Source organism: Oncorhynchus tshawytscha, linkage group LG08, assembly GCF_018296145.1.
Source record: "Oncorhynchus tshawytscha isolate Ot180627B linkage group LG08, Otsh_v2.0, whole genome shotgun sequence".
Lineage (NCBI taxonomy): Eukaryota > Metazoa > Chordata > Actinopteri > Salmoniformes > Salmonidae > Oncorhynchus > Oncorhynchus tshawytscha.
The window spans coordinates 1,239,159-1,256,752 of NC_056436.1; the positions used below are offsets into that span (position 1 = coordinate 1,239,159).

Here is a 17,594-nt window from a genome sequence, read left to right on the forward strand (position 1 = left end):
GGAATGGGAGGTAGGGGTTGGAATGGGAGGTAGGGGATGGAATGGGAGGTAGGGGTTTGAATGGGAGGTAGAGGATGGAATGGGAGGTAGGGGTTGGAATGGGAGGCAGGGGATGGAATGGGAGGTAGGGGTTGGAATGGGAGGTAGGTGTTGGAATGGGAGGTAGGGGATGGAATGGGAGGTAGAGGATGGAATGGGAGGTAGGGGTTGGAATGGGAGGTAGGGGTTGGGAGGTAGGGGATGGAATGGGAAGTAGAGGATGGAATGGGGAGTAGGGGATGGAATGAGGAGTAGGGGATGGAATGGGGAGTAGGGGATGGAATGGGGAGTAGGGGATGGAATGGGGAGTAGGGGATGGAATGGGAGGTAGGGGATGGAATGGGAGGTAGGGGATGGAATGGGAGGTAGGGGATGGAATGGGAGGTAGAGGATGGAATGGGGAGTAGGGGATGGAATGGGGAGTAGGGGATGGAATGGGGAGTAGGGGATGGAATGGGGAGTAGGGGATGGAATGGGGAGTAGGGGATGGAATGGGGAGTAGGGGATGGAATGGGGAGTAGAGGATGGAATGTGAGGTAGGGGTTGGAATGGGAGGTAGGGGATGGAATGGGAGGTAGGGGATGGAATGGGAGGTAGGGGTTGGAATGGGAGGTAGGGGTTGGAATGGGAGGTAGGGGTTGGAATGGGAGGTAGGGGTTGGAATGGGAAGTAGGGGATGGAATGGGGAGTAGAGGATGGAATGGGGAGTAGGGGATGGAATGGGAAGTAGGGGATGGAATGGGAAGTAGGAGATGGAATGGGGAGTAGGGGATGGAATGGGGAGTAGGGGATGGAATGGGGAGTAGGGGATGGAATGGGAAGTAGAGGATAGAATGGGGAGTAGGGGATGGAATGAGAAGTAGAGGATAGAATGGGGAGTAGAGGATGGAATGGGAAGTAGAGGATGGAATGGGGAGTACTAGAGTAGAGTGCTAGGGTTACCAGGCTGGAGGGGGTGTCAGAGTGCTAGGGTCTCTAGGCTGGAGGGGGTGTCAGAGTGCTAGGGTCTCTAGGCTGGAGGGGGTGTCAGAGTGCTAGGGTTTCTAGGCTGGAGGGGGTGTCAGAGTGCTGGGGGTGTGTGTGTCAGAGCGCTAGGGTCTCTAGGCTGGAGGGGGGTATGTGTGTCAGAGCGCTAGGGTCTCTAGGCTGGAGGGGGAGGGGGTGTCAGAGTGCTAGGGTTTCTAGGCTGGAGGGGGTGTCAGAGTGCTGGGGGGTGTCAGAGTGCTAGGGTTTCTAGGCTGGAGGGGGATGTCACAACGCTTCAGCAAATCCTTGAATATATTTTGTTCTGACCTTGTTAAGACACAGACAGTATTGTGTACTGCCATCTTGGTGTGGGTCTTGAGGTCTCTGAGCCGCGAAGCAGCTTAAAAATCTGCATATTTGGAGCTGTGGAAGGGATGCACACTGTGATTCTGGCAGGGTGTTTTCAGTGAGCCAATAGAGCATTACCCTGTCAACGGAGATGGCTCTGCTGTTACCACAATAGAGCATTACCCTGGCAACGGAGATGGCTCTGCTGTTACCACAATAGAGCATTACCCTGGCAACGGAGATGGCTCTGCTGTTACCACACTAGAGCATTACCCTGGCAACGGAGATGGCTCTGCTGTTACCACACTAGAGCATTACCCTGGCACCGGAGATGGCTCTGCTGTTACCACACTAGAGCATTACCCTGGCACCTGACAGGATGGAGATGGCTCTGCTGTTACCACACTAGAGCATTACCCTGGCAACTGACAGGATGGAGATGGCTCTGCTGTTACCACACTAGAGCATTACCCTGGCAACTGACAGGATGGAGATGGCTCTGCTGTTACCACACTAGAGCATTACCCTGGCAACTGACAGGATGGAGATGGCTCTGCTGTTACCACACGAGAGCATTACCCTGGCAACTGACAGGATGGAGATGGCTCTGCTGTTACCACACTAGAGCATTACCCTGGCAACTGACAGGATGGAGATGGCTCTGCTGTTACCACACGAGAGCATTACCCTGGCAACTGACAGGATGGAGATGGCTCTGCTGTTACCACACGAGAGCATTACCCTGGCAACTGACAGGATGGAGATGGCTCTGCTGTTACCACACGAGAGCATTACCCTGGCAACTGACAGGATGGAGATGGCTCTGCTGTTACCACACTAGAGCATTACCCTGGCAACTGACAGGATGGAGATGGCTCTGCTGTTACCACACTAGAGCATTACCCTGGCAACTGACAGGATGGAGATGGCTCTGCTGTTACCACACTAGAGCATTACCCTGGCAACTGACAGGATGGAGATGGCTCTGCTGTTACCACACTAGAGCATTACCCTGGCAACTGACAGGATGGAGATGGCTCTGCTGTTACCACACTAGAGCATTACCCTGGCAACTGACAGGATGGAGATGGCTCTGCTGTTACCACACTAGAGCATTACCCTGGCAACTGACAGGATGGAGATGGCTCTGCTGTTACCACACGAGAGCATTACCCTGGCAACTGACAGGATGGAGATGGCTCTGCTGTTACCACACGAGAGCATTACCCTGGCAACTGACAGGATGGAGATGGCTCTGCTGTTACCACACGAGAGCATTACCCTGGCAACTGACAGGATGGAGATGGCTCTGCTGTTACCACACTAGAGCATTACCCTGGCACCTGACAGGATGGAGATGGCTCTGCTGTTACCACACTAGAGCATTACCCTGGCAACTGACAGGATGGAGATGGCTCTGCTGTTACCACACGAGAGCATTACCCTGGCACCTGACAGGATGGAGATGGCTCTGCTGTTACCACACTAGAGCATTACCCTGGCACCTGACAGGATGGAGATGGCTCTGCTCTGGCACCTGACAGGATGGAGATGGCTCTGCTGTTACCACACGAGAGCATTACCCTGGCACCTGACAGGATGGAGATGGCTCTGCTGTTACCACACTAGAGCATTACCCTGGCACCTGACAGGATGGAGATGGCTCTGCTGTTACCACACGAGAGCATTACCCTGGCACCTGACAGGATGGAGATGGCTCTGCTGTTACCACACTAGAGCATTACCCTGGCACCTGACAGGATGGAGATGGCTCTGCTGTTACCACACTAGAGCATTACCCTGGCAACGGAGATGGCTCTGCTGTTACCACACTAGAGCATTACCCTGGCAACGGAGATGGCTCTGCTGTTACCACACTAGAGCATTACCCTGGCACCTGACAGGATGGAGATAGCTCTACCACACTAGAGCATTACCCTGGCACCTGACAGGATGGAGATGGCTCTGCTGTTACCACACTAGAGCATTACCCTGGCACCTGACAGGATGGAGATGGCTCTGCCACACTCAAGCATTACCCTGGCACCTGACAGGATGGAGATGGCTCTACCACACTAGAGCATTACCCTGGCACCTGATAGGATGGAGATGGCTCTGCCACACTAGAGCATTACCCTGGCACCTGACAGGATGGAGATGGCTCTGCCACACTAGAGCATTACCCTGGTACCTGCCAGGATGGAGATTGCTCTGCCACACTAGAGCATTACCCTGGCACCTGACAGGATGGAGATGGCTCTGCCACACTAGAGCATTACCCTGGCACCTGACAGGATGGAGATGGCTCTGCCACACTAGAGCATTACCCTGGCACCTGACAGGATGGAGATGGCTCTGCCACACTAAAGCATTACCCTGGCACCTGACAGGATGGAGATGGCTCTGTGTCAGAGTGCTATGGTCTCTAGGCTGGAGGGGGGAGGGGGTGTCAGAGTGCTAGGGTCTCTAGGCTGGAGGGGGAGGGGGTGTCAGAGTGCTAGGGTCTCTAGGCTGGAGGGGGTGTCAGAGTGCTAGGGTCTCTAGGCTGGAGGGGGTGTCAGAGTGCTAGGGTCTCTAGGCTGGGGAGGGGGTGTCAGAGTGCTAGGGTCTCTAGGCTGGAGGGGGGGGCAGGTGTGTCAGATGCTAGGGTCTCTAGGCTGGAGGGGGAGGGGGTGTCAGAATGCTAGGGTCTCTAGGCTGGAGGGGGAGGGGGGTGTGTCAGAGTGCTAGGGTCTCTAGGCTGGAGGGGGAGGGGGGTGTCAGAGTGCTAGGGTCTCTAGGCTGGAGGGGGAGGGGGGTGTCAGAGTGCTAGGGTCTCTAGGCTGGAGGGGGAGGGGGGTGTCAGATGCTAGGGTCTGTAGGCTGGAGGGGGAGGGGGTGTCAGAGTGCTAGGGTCTCTATGCTGGAGGGAGGGGGGGGTGTGTCAGATTGCTAGGGTCTCTAGGCTGGAGGGGGTGGTGTCAGATTGCTAGGGTCTCTAGGCTGGAGGGGGGGTGTCAGAGTGCTAGGGTCTCTAGGCTGGAGGGGGGGGGGGTCAGAGTGCTAGGGTCTCTAGGCTGGAGGGAGGGGGTGTGTCAGATTGCTAGGGTCTCTAGGCTGGAGGGGGTGTCAGAGTGCTAGGGTCTCTAGGCTGGAGGGAGGGGGTGTGTCAGATTGCTAGGGTCTCTAGGCTGGAGGGGGGTGTGTCAGATTGCTAGGGTCTCTAGGCTGGAGGGGGGGGGGGGTGTCAGATTGCTAGGGTCTCTAGGCTGGAGGGGGTGTCAGAGTGCTAGGGTCTCTAGGCTGGAGGGGGTGTGTGTGTCAGAGTGCTAGGGTCTCTAGGCTGGAGGGGGTGTGTCAGAGTGCTAGGGTCTCTAGGCTGGAGGGGGGTGTGTCAGAGTGCTAGGGTCTCTAGGCTGGAGAGGGGGTGTGTCAGGGTGCTAGGGTCTGTAGGCTGGAGGGGGTGTCAGAGTGCTAGGGTCTCTAGGCTGGAGGGGGGTGTGTGTCAGAGTGCTAGGGTCTCTAGGCTGGAGGGGGTGTGTCAGTCCCCTTCAGGATCTCAGCTGGGATGTTGTCGGGTTCAGCAACTTTGTTATTTATTTTTTAAATCCTTTGATCGCCTGGTGAAACTCATAAAACTGTGACGGGGAGTCAAGTTCATGTATGGTTGGGGTGTCTGGGAGTGTCACCACGATGAGGGTGCCTGTTGGGTTGGTGTGGTTGAGGGTGTTTCCAAAGTGCTCTGCCCATCTCTCCAAGATCTTTTGGTGGTCCTTGAATGGTGTGTTTCCACGGGCCGTAGAGGGCTTTTATGGCATCATAACCGTTCGTTGTTGTCTTCTAGGCTACGGATCCCACCAGTGAGAGGCCTGAGGGAGGGACAATTGGAGACGGGGGGAGTCTGAGTTGGACACGACAGCTTTTTGTTCTGTTGTTTCAAGCTTTAATATCACAAGTCCAGGGAAATGCCTTTTCTGCAGCTCCAAACCCAATAATGTAGGAGTCAACATCAACTTAACAGAAGGTAGAACCAAAACAACTGTGGAATAGAAATAAGAAGAACACGAAGCTGTAAACCGGATCAGTACCACATTAACATGTACAGGGTTAGGGTTATATACAGGATCAGTACCATATTAACATGTAGAGGGGGAAGGAGACTATATACAGGGTCAGTACCATATTAACAATGTACAGGGATACTGGAGTGATGGAGGTAGATATGTATAGGGGCAATCATACTATATACAGGGTCAGTACCATATTAACAATGTACAGGGATACTGGAGTGATGGAGGTAGATATGTATTGGGGGGAAGGAACTACTGGAGGATGGAGGTAGATATGTATAGGGGGAAGTAGACAGGGATACTGGAGTGATGGAGGTAGATATGTATAGGGGTAAGGAGACAGGGATACTGGAGTGATGGAGGTAGATATGTATAGGGGGAAGGGAACTATATACAGGGTCAGTACCATATTAACAATGTACAGGGATACTGGAGTGATGGAGGTAGATATGTATAGGGGTAATCATACTATATACAGGGTCAGTACCATATTAACAATGTACAGGGATACTGGAGTGATGGAGGTAGATATGTATAGGGGTAAGGTGACTATATACAGGATCAGTACCATATTAACAATGTACAGGGATACTGGAGTGATGGAGGTAGATATGTATAGGGGTAAGGTGACTATATACAGGATCAGTACCATATTAACAATGTACAGGGATACTGGAGTGATGGAGGTAGATATGTATAGGGGTAAGGTGACTATATACAGGGTCAGTACCATATTAACAATGTACAGGGATACTGGAGTGATGGAGGTAGATATGTATAGGGGGAAGGTGGGATACTGGAGTGATGGAGGTAGATATGTACAGGGCAGGTGACTATATACCAGTACCATATTGACAATGTACAGGGTTACTGGAGTGATGGAGGTAGATATGTATGGGGGAAGGTGACAGGGATACTGGAGTGATGGAGGTAGATATGTATAGGGGTAAGGAGACAGGGATACTGGAGTGATGGAGGTAGATATGTATAGGGGGAAGGAGACAGGGATACTGGAGTGATGGAGGTAGATATGTATAGGGGAATCATACTATATACAGGGTCAGTACCATATTAACAATGTACAGGGATACTGGAGTGATGGAGGTAGATATGTATAGGGGTAAGGAGACAGGGATACTGGAATGTACAGGGATGGAGGGAGGTAGATATGTATAGGGGTAATCATACTATATACAGGGTCAGTACCATATTAACAATGTACAGGGATACTGGATATGGAGGTAATATGTATGGGGTACAGGGATACTGGAGTGATGGAGGTAGATATGTAGGGGTAAGGAGACAGGGATACTGGAGTGATGGAGGTAGATATGTATAGGGGTAAGGAGACAGGGATACTGGAGTGATGGAGGTAGATATGTATAGGGGTAAGGAGACAGGGATACTGGAGTGATGGAGGTAGATATGTATAGGGGAAGGAGACTATATACAGGGTCAGTACCATATTAACATGTACAGGGATACTGGAGGATGGAGGTAGATATGTATAGGGGGAAGGAGACTGGAGTGATGGAGGTAGATATGTATAGGGGTAAGGAGACAGGGATACTGGAGTGATGGAGGTAGATATGTATAGGGGGAAGGTGACTATATACAGGGTCAGTACCATATTAACAATGTACAGGGATACTGGAGTGATGGAGGTAGATATGTATAGGGGGAAGGAGACAGGGATACTGGAGTGATGGAGGTAGATATGTATAGGGGGAAGGAGACAGGGATACTGGAGTGATGGAGGTAGATATGTATAGGGGGAAGGAGACAGGGATACTGGAGTGATGGAGGTAGATATGTATAGGGGGAAGGAGACAGGGAAACTGGAGTGATGGAGGTAGATATGTATAGGGGGAAGGAGATAGGGATACTGGAGTGATGGAGGTAGATATGTATAGGGGGAAGGTGACAGGGATACTGGAGTGATGGAGGTAGATATGTATAAGGGGAAGGAGACTATATACAGGTTAATACCATATTAACAATGTACAGGGATACTGGAGTGATGGAGGTAGATGTGTATAGGGGTAAGGTGACTATATACAGGGTCAGTGTGTGTGATAGCTCTGTGTGTGGTAGCTCTGTGTGTGGTAGCTCTGTGTGTGGTAGCTCTGTGTGTGGTAGCTCTGTGTGTGATAGCTCTGTGTTTGATAGCTCTGTCCTTTAGCTTAGCACCAACCTCAGTGTTAATCCAGGGCGTTTGATTGGGTTAAGCAGCGAACCCTCACTGTGGGGACGACGTCACTGATGCATTTCCTTATGAAGCTGCTGACGGAGGTGGTTAGCTCGTCTTCCAATCAGCCGTAACATAATCTCTGATTCTCATGACCGTTTCTCAACCGAGTCACGGGTACATCCAAGTTTTTTTTTAAGCTTCTGCTTGTAAACAGAAAGCAGGAGTCTAGAGTCATGATCTGATTTTCCGGAGTGAGGGCCTTGTATGTTTGTGGGTAGAATAACAGCGGTCTAGGACGTTTTTGCCCCTGGTGGTGAAGGAGACGTGTTGATGGAAGTTAGGCATCACTAATGGAGACAAGAAAGAAAGGCAACCTCCGATGGTTTTCAGTTTATACAGTTGTTTTTAGATTGATTTTCTTCAAGTGGATCCAACAGTCACCATAACAGCTGAAAACTCCCTTAGATATGCCAAGGCAGGGGAACAGATCGAGACTTCTGGCCATTTTCACTTCGCCAGGACCCCTCCCCCTCTCCTGCCTTTGTAAAGCCGGGGTTTCGTCGTGCATACCCTGAAAATTGGAATCACAGAGATAGCCCAAGGCAGATTGTTCGTAGTCAGAATTGAGGTAACTGCCGATTTGATGCTCAACTTTTCTTGTTGTTTAAAGGATGCATTTCGTGAAAAATAAAATAAAGATACACACAGCCACTTTTCTTTTTACAGTAGAACACCTTTCCAAAAGAAGGTGTAGCCCTCACCAATCTCTGTCTTCTCCATGATCATGAGTGTGCACGCACGCACGCAACACACCACACACTTCTACACACACATTTCACAACTCTTCTAGCCAGCAGGGGTGCATAGTGTTTCAGGAGAGATGTGTGTAGATGTGTGTAGATGTGTGTAGATGTGTGTAGATGTGTGTAGATGTCTGTCTGTCTGTCTGTCTGTCTGTCTGTCTGTCTGTCTGTCTGTCTGTCTGTCTGTCTGTCTGTCTGTCTGTCTGTCTGTCTGTCTGCACGCACTAGTTAGTTAGTTAGTTAGTTAGTTAGTTAGCTAGCCAGCCATGTGTCCATGGCAGGATGGAGCTCTACACAGTCAGCCACACTGGATTTGATATCCTTCCTGTTGTGAATCTTTATGGTCCCTCTACTGATTCAGGTTCCCTTTCTGGAACTGAGATTAAACCTCATAGGATTGTAGCTCCTCTGAGTCTGAGGAAACTTTCTTTAGGGGGGCTGGGGGTGTTTCTGCTGCCAGGCCCCAGACAACTTTCTGTTCTGTTCCTCTCCTGGAAGTGATTTGGCTGGGGTCCCCCTCTCCTTCCCCTCTCTCCCCCCCGCCTCCTCTTCTTTCAGCTGGGCTCGGCTGCTCCACGTCCTGCCCAGTGTTGGGCTGAGCTCCCAGCCAGCTGCAACCAGAGAAGAGACCTACATGCTATGCTAGGCTAGCCCAGAGGCCAGAGATTGGACATACAGGCTATGCTAGGCTAGCCCAGAGGCCAGAGATTGGACATACAGGCTATGCTAGGCAAGCCCAGAGGCCAGAGATTGGACATACAGGCTATGCTAGGCAAGCCCAGAGGCCAGAGATTGGACATACAGGCTATGCTAGGCTAGCCCAGAGGCCAGAGAGTGGACATACAGGCTATGCTAGGCTAGCCCCGAGGCCAGAGAGTGGACATACAGGCTATGCTAGCCCGGTCCTTCTGGACATCTCTCTCCTCCTAGGAGAGTTAGGGCTAGCTGCTAACTTTTCTCCCAAACATACTTTTTGGGGTGTAACGTCTGATGGAGTTGTACCTTCGTCAACGAGGTAAAGTTCTCCACTTCTCCCTACCTCCTCTCTATCTCTCATCTCTCTCTCACTCTCTCTCTCTCTCTCTCTTTCTGTCTCTCTCACTCTCTGTCTCTCTCTCTGTCTCTCTTACTCTCTCACTCTGTCTCTCTCTACCCCACACTCCCTATTCATCTCTCTCCCTCTGTCTCTCTCTCTCTCTCTCACACACTCTGTCTCTCTCTCTCTCAATTCAATTCAATTCAAGGGCTTTATTGGCATGGGAAACATGTGTTAACATTGCCAAAGCAAGTGAGGTAGACAACATACAAAGTGAATATATAAAGTGAGAAACAACAAAAATTAACAGTAAACATTACACATACAGAAGTTTCAAAACAGTAAAGACATTACAAATGTCATATTATATATATATACAGTGTTCTAACAATGTACAAATGGCTAAAGGACACAAGATAAAATAAATAAGCATAAATATGGGTTGTATTTACAATGGTGTTTGTTCTTCACTGGTTGCCCTTTTCTCGTGGCAACAGGTCACAAATCTTGCTGCTGTGATGGCACACTGTGGAATTTCACCCAGTAGATATGGGAGTTTTTCAAAATTGGATTTGTTTTCGAATTCTTTGTGGATCTGTGTAATCTGAGGGAAATATGTCTCTCTAATATGGTCATACATTGGGCAGGAGGTTAGGAAGTGCAGCTCAGTTTCCACCTCATTTTGTGGGCAGTGAGCACATAGCCTGTCTTCTCTTGAGAGCCATGTCTGCCTACGGCGGCCTTTCTCAATAGCAAGGCTATGCTCACTGAGTCTGCACATAGTCAAAGCTTTCCTTCCTTTTGGGTCAGTCACAGTGGTCAGGTATTCTGCCGCTGTGTACTCTCTGTGTAGGGCCAAATAGCATTCTAGTTTGCTCTGTTTTTTTGTTAATTCTTTCCAATGTGTCAAGTGATTATATTTTTGTTTTCTCATGATTTGGTTGGGTCTAATTATGTTGCTGTCCTGAGGCTCTGTGGGGTCTGTTTGTGTTCGTGAACAGAGCCCTGGGACCAGCTTGCTTTGGGGACTCTTCTCCAGGTTCATCTCTCTGTAGGTGATGGCGTTGTTATGGAAGGTTTGGGAATCGCTTCCTTTTAGGTGGTTGTAGAATTTAACGGCTCTTTTCTGGATTTTGATAATTAGTGGGTATCGGCCTAATTCTGCTCTGCATGCGTTATTTGGTGTTTTACGTTATACACAAAGGATATTATAGCAGAATTCTGCATGCAGATCTCAATTTGGTGTTTGTCCCATTTTGTGAAGTCTTGGTTGGTGAGCGGACCCCAGACCTCACAACCATAAAGGGCAATGGGCTCTATAACTGATTCAAGTATTTTTAGCCAAATCCTAATTGGTATGTCGAATTTTATGTTCCATTTGATGGCATAGAAGGCCCTTCTTACCTTGTCTCTCAGATCGTTCACAGCTTTGTGGAAGTTACCTGTGGTTCTGATGTTTAGGCCAAGGTATGTATCGTTTTTTGTGTGCTCTAGGGCAACGGTGTCTAGATGGAATTTGTATTTGTGGTCCTGGCAACTGGACCTTTTTTGGAACACCATTATTTTGGTCTTACTGAGATTTACTGTCAGGGCCCAGGTCTGACAGAATCTGTGCAGAAGATCTAGGTGCTGCTGTAGGCCCTCCTTGGTTGGAGACAGAAGTGGAGTGGACTGTAGGTTTACCCAATGAGTGGAGTGGAGTGGAGTGGACTGTAGGTTTACCCAGTGAGTGGAGTGGACTGTAGGTTTACCCAGTGAGTGGAGTGGAGTGGACTGTAGGTTTACCCAGTGAGTGGAGTGGACTATAGGTTTACCCAGTGAGTGGAGTGGACTGTAGGTTTACCCAGTGAGTGGAGTGGACTGTAGGTTTACCCAGTGAGTGGAGTGGACTATAGGTTTACCCAGTGAGTGGAGTGGACTATAGGTTTACCCAGTGAGTGGAGTGGACTATAGGTTTACGACGCGAAGACACGACAACACATCACCACAACACGATGACACATCACGACACATCACAACACCACGACACATCACGATGACACATCACAACACCACGACACATCACAACACCACGACACATCACGATGACACATCACAACACCACGACACATCACAACACCACGACACATCACATCACGACGACACATCACAACACCACGATGCGACGACACATCACGATGACACATCACGACTTATCACAACACAACGACACATCACGACACATCACATCACGATGACACATCACAAAATGACACGGTGAACAGTCACAACACATCACCACGACAGACACTGAGTTAATAGTAGCCATGGAGCCTTGTCTCCTTTGAGTTGATATTGACTGAAGATGTGTAGGTTTAGTTGAGCAGAGATACTGTGTGTGTCTCACTGGTAGTGGGAGTCTCTAGTATACAGGTGGGGTAGGAGAGGAGGTGTCACAGAGGTGGGAGGGGAGAGGAGGTGTCACAGAGGTGGGAGGGGAGAGGAGGTGTCACAGAGGTGGGAGGGAAGGGGAGGTGTCACAGAGGTGGGAGGGAAGGGGAGGTGTCACAGAGGTGAGGTAGAAAGAGATGAGTCACAGAGGTGGGAGGAGATGAGTCACAGAGGTGGGAGGAGATGGGTCACAGAGGTGGGAGGGGAGAGGAGGTGTCACAGAGGTGGGAGGAGATGGGTCACAGAGGTGGGAGGGGATGGGTCACAGAGGTGGGAGGGGAGGTGTCGCCAATGATACACTGCGGTATTGTAGTAACACTCCTCCACCATAGAGGGGCAGTGTTGTCCTAGTTTTGGGCTCAGCTCATGGCCCTCTATTCCCTAATGGCCCTGGTCAAAATGGAGGCCACTAGCAGAGGGTCAGCTCCAACATCCTTCTACCAGCCTGGAGACTAGGGTCTGGCTGTCATTAGTACAGCTCTTCTACCAGCCTGGAGACCAGGGTCTGGCTGTCATTAGTACAGCTCTTCTACCAGCCTGGAGACCAGGGTCTGGCTGTCATTAGTACAGCTCTTCTACCAGCCTGGAGACCAGGGTCTGGCTGTCATTAGTACAGCTCTTCTACCAGCCTGGTGACCAGGGTCTGGCTGTCTTTAGTACAGCTCTTCTACCAGCCTGGAGACCAGGGTCTGGCTGTCATTAGTACAGCTCTTCTACCAGCCTGGAGACCAGGGTCTGGCTGTCATTAGTACAGCTCTTCTACCAGCCTGGAGACCAGGGTCTGGCTGTCATTAGTACAGCTCTTCTACCAACCTGGAGACCAACCTGGAGACCAGGGTCTGGCTGTCATTAGTACAGCTCTTCTACCAGCCTGGAGACCAGGGTCTGGCTGTCAATAGTATCTGGCTGTCATTAGCAGCTCTTCTACCAGCCTGGAGACCAGGGTCTGGCTGTCATTAGTACAGCTCTTCTACCAGCCTGGACCAGGGTCTGGCTGTCATTAGTACAGCTCTTCTACCAACCTGGAGACCAGGGTCTGGCTGTCATTAGTACAGCTCTTCTACCAGCCTGGAGACCAGGGTCTGGCTGTCATTAGTACAGCTCTTCTACCAGCCTGGAGACCAGGGTCTGGCTGTCATTAGTACAGCTCTCTACCAGCCTGGAGACCAGGGTCTGGCTGTCATTAGTACAGCTCTTCTACCAACCTGGAGACCAGGGTCTGGCTGTCATTAGTACAGCTCTTCTACCAGCCTGGAGACCAGGGTCTGGCTGTCATTAGTACAGCTCTTCTACCAGCCTGGAGACCAGGGTCTGGCTGCTCTGGCTGTCATTAGTAGCTCTTCTACCAGGGTCTGGCTGTCATTAGTACAGCTCTTCTACCAGCCTGGAGACCAGGGTCTGGCTGTCATTAGTACAGCTCTTCTACCAGCCTGGAGACCAGGGTCTGGCTGTCATTAGTACAGCTCTTCTACCAGCCTGGAGACCAGGGTCTGGCTGTCATTAGTACAGCTCTTCTACCAGCCTGGAGACCAGGGTCTGGCTGTCATTAGTACAGCTCTTCTACCAGCCTGGAGACCAGGGTCTGGCTGTCAGACCAGGACCAGGGTCTGGCTGTCATTAGTACAGCTCTTCTACCAGCCTGGAGACCAGGGTCTGGCTGTCATTAGTACAGCTCTTCTACCAGCCTGGAGACCAGGGTCTGGCTGTCATTAGTACAGCTCTTCTACCAACCTGGAGACCAGGGTCTGGCTGTCATTAGTACAGCTCTTCTACCAGCCTGGAGACCAGGGTCTGGCTGTCAATAGTATAGCTCTTCTACCAGCCTGGAGACCAGGGTCTGGCTGTCATTAGTACAGCTCTACCAGGGTCTGGCTGTCATTAGTACAGCTCTTCTACCAGCCTGGAGACCAGGGTCTGGCTGTCATTAGTACAGCTCTTCTACCAGCCTGGAGACCAGGGTCTGGCTGTCATTAGTACAGCTCTTCTACCAGCCTGGAGACCAGGGTCTGGCTGTCATTAGTACAGCTTTTCTACCAGCCTGGAGACCAGGGTCTGGCTGTCATTAGTACAGCTCTTCTACCAGCCTGGAGACCAGGGTCTGGCTGTCATTAGTACAGCTCTTCTACCAGCCTGGAGACCAGGGTCTGGCTGTCATTAGTACAGCTCTTCTACCAGCCTGGAGACCAGGGTCTGGCTGTCATTAGTACAGCTCTTCTACCAGCCTGGAGACCAGGGTCTGGCTGTCATTAGTACAGCTCTTCTACCAGCCTGGGGTCTGGCTGTCATTAGACCAGGGTCTGGCTGTCATTAGTACAGCTCTTCTACCAGCCTGGAGACCAGGGTCTGGCTGTCATTAGTACAGCTCTTCTACCAGCCTGGAGACCAGGGTCTGGCTGTCATTAGTACAGCTCTTCTACCAGCCTGGAGACCAGGGTCTGGCTGTCATTAGTACAGCTCTTCTACCAGCCTGGAGACCAGGGTCTGGCTGTCATTAGTACAGCTCTTCTACCAGCCTGGAGACCATGGTCTGGCTGTCATTAGTACAGCTCTTCTACCAGCGTGCGTGAGACCAGGGTCTGGCTGTCATTAGTACAGCTCTTCTACCAGCGTGGAGACCAGGGTCTGGCTGTCATTAGTACAGCTCTTCTACCAGCCTGGAGACCAGGGTCTGGCTGTCATTAGTACAGCTCTTCTACCAGCCTGGAGACCAGGGTCTGGCTGTCATTAGTACAGCTCTTCTACCAGCCTGGAGACCAGGGTCTGGCTGTCATTAGTACAGCTCTTCTCCAGCTCTTCTTAGCATCATGTTGCTGTGTTAGTTTGGTTTGTCTATAGTCTACAGTTTAGCATCATGTTGCTGTGTTAGTTTGGTTTGTCTATAGTCTACAGTTTAGCATCATGTTGCTGTTTTAGTTTGTCTATAGTCTACAGTTTAGCATCATGTTGCTGTGTTAGTTTGTCTATAGTCTACAGTTTAGCATCATGTTGCTGTGTTAGTTTGTCTATAGTCTACAGTTTAGCATCATGTTGCTGTGTTAGTTTGGTTTGTCTATAGTCTACAGTTTAGCATCATGTTGCTGTGGACATTACACTACATCTCCCCCTGTGTGTGTGTGTGTGTCTGTGTGTCTGTCTGTGTCTGTCTGTGTGTGTGTGTGTGTCTGTGTGTGTCTGTCTGTGTGTTTACAAGGTCTCAAGAACACACTCACAGATGCACAGATGCACAGACAGACGCACGCACGCACACAGACACGCACACACAAACACGCACGCATGCACGCACACACACTCACACTCACACGCACACGCACTCACACGCACACGCACACACACTCACACGCACACACACTCATAGGCACACACTCACATACAGACACACACATTGAATGCAGTCATGCCAATTATAGCCAGTTTGTCTGTCTCTCTCTCTCCTCAGATTGCCTTCTCTCAGCACAGTAACTTCATGGATCTGGTGCAGTTCTTCGTCACGTTTTTCAGGTGAGCTCCTCTTCCTCCTCCTCATCCTTCCTCATCATCCTCTTCTTCCTCGTCATCCTTCCTCATCATTATCCTACCCTTCCCACTCCTCTTTCCTCCTGATCCTTCCTCCTCATCCTCCTCATCATCCTTCCTCCTCATCCTCCTCTTCCTCGTCATCCTTCCTCATCATTATCTTCCTCTTCCCACTCCTCCTTCCTCCTCATCCTTCCTCATCATCTTCCTCGTCATCATCATCTTTCTCTTTCCATCCTTCCTCATCCTCCTTGTCTTTCCTCTTCCTCATCTTCTTTCTCATCATCCTCTTCCTCCATTTATTCCTCCTCCCTCCTCTTCCTTGCTCCTCCTTTCTCCACTTCCTCCTCCTCCCTCTTCCTCTCTCTTCCTCTCTCCTCTTCCTCCCTCCTCCTCCCTCTTCCTCTCCACTTTCTCTCCCTCCTCTTCCTTCCTCTTCTTCTCTCTACTTCTTCTCTCTACTTCCTCTCTCCACTTCCTCCTCCTCCCTCCTCCTCTCTCTACCTCCTCTCTCCACTTCCTCCTCCTCCCTCCTCCTCTCTCTACACTTCCTCTCTGCACTTTCTCTCCCTCCTGTTCCTCCCTCCTCCTCTCTACACCTCCTCTCTCCCCTTTCTCTCCCTCCTCCTCCTCTCTCTACTTCCTCCTCCCCCCTCTTCTTCCTCCCTCTCCTCCTCATTTTCCCTGAGGTCACTCCCATTTAGTACCACTCCTCTCTCTGTTACCGTGGATGCCTTCAGCCCACCACCACAGTATGTGTAGCTATGGCGATGTTGATGCCGAACCGCTGTACCACTGCAGCAGACATTACTGCAGAGAAACATTCATTGAACTGTCAACAAACACAAACACACACAGCTCACCCTAACACCTCGGGTAGTCTACCTGAAGGAAAACAGGAAATGGGATTGTGTTTGTGTCAGGCGGTTGTCTCTGTGTGAATGTAATAGTACTGATGGGGTGTGTTATTGATCAGCACCGTACTGATGTGGTGTGTTATTGATCAGCACCGTACTGATGTGGTGTTATTGATCAGCACCATACTGATGTGGTGTGTTATTGATCAGCACCGTACTGATGTGGTGTGTTATTGATCAGCACCGTACTGATGTGGTGTGTTATTGATCATCAGCACCGTACTGATGTGATGTTATTGATCAGCACCGTACTGATGTGGTGTTATGATGATCAGCACCGTACTGATGTGGTGTTATTGATCAGCACCGTACTGATGTGATGTTATTGATCAGCACCGTACTGATGTGGTGTTATTGATCAGCACCGTACTGATGTGGTGTTATTGATCAGCACCGTACTGATGTGGTGTTATTGATCAGCACCGTACTGATGTGGTGTTATTGATCAGCACCGTACTACTCCCAAACGGACACCTGTAAATTCGTTCTTTTTGTCAATAAATTGACAGTTATGGAAGCCTGGAGGTTTTTTGTTCTAGGCTTGAAGATATAGTATTTCCAGGTGATGGGGCCAAACTGATAACTCCAGCTTGGTTCCCAAGTTTATAAATCAGACCAAACCATCTTTGGTCCCTCACCATAATGTTTGGATTGAAGAAGTGTGATGCTAATCAGTAGTATATTTTAGCGATCTGCAACAGAATCCATTTTATATGTGAGCTAAAACAGTACGGATGAGAAAGAGAAGTTGTACCAAACGTTTAGGGTGAACAGGGTTGCATAAAATAGGAGCAATGTTGTTGTTTTTTACTGACACATTTTTGGATGTGGACTAAAAATGACTCCAAAATGACTACGTTATTTACCATTAATTTCTATTGGGCACAAATGAAATCTGACGGTCTGCACTGTACGCTCATAGTCGTTGTATAATTTGAAATCCGAAGTGCTGGAGTCCAGAACAACCTACATGTGTCCCTGTCCCATTAATGAGAGGACACTCTGTATGTGTAGCACTTTGTTTTACGTTTCAGTTATATGGTTTTCTGGCTCAAACCGTGAGCAACATCTGTCAAACTCTCAAAACACAGGGATGCCTATTCGCATAGGTTATCTAAGGTACAGGGTTGAGTATCGGGTGGTAGCCGGCTAGTGGTGACTAAAGTTCAGGGCAGGGTACTGGGCGGAGGCCGGCTAGTGGTGACTATAGTTCAGGGCAGGGTACTGGGCGGAGGCCGGCTAGTGGTGACTATAGTTCAGGGCAGGGTACTGGGCGGAGGCCGGCTAGTGGTGACTATAGTT

At 50.1% G+C, this 17,594-nt stretch overlaps 1 protein-coding gene across 1 annotated transcript in view; it reads left to right on the plus strand.

The window, feature by feature from the left end:
* The window catches only part of atrn (attractin), a 224,784-nt gene that overhangs the window by 115,152 nt on the left and 92,038 nt on the right, over positions 1–17,594 (plus strand). The window contains 1 exon segment of the mRNA XM_042325050.1: positions 15,299–15,360. Within this exon segment, the coding sequence (XP_042180984.1) occupies positions 15,299–15,360 (62 nt within the window).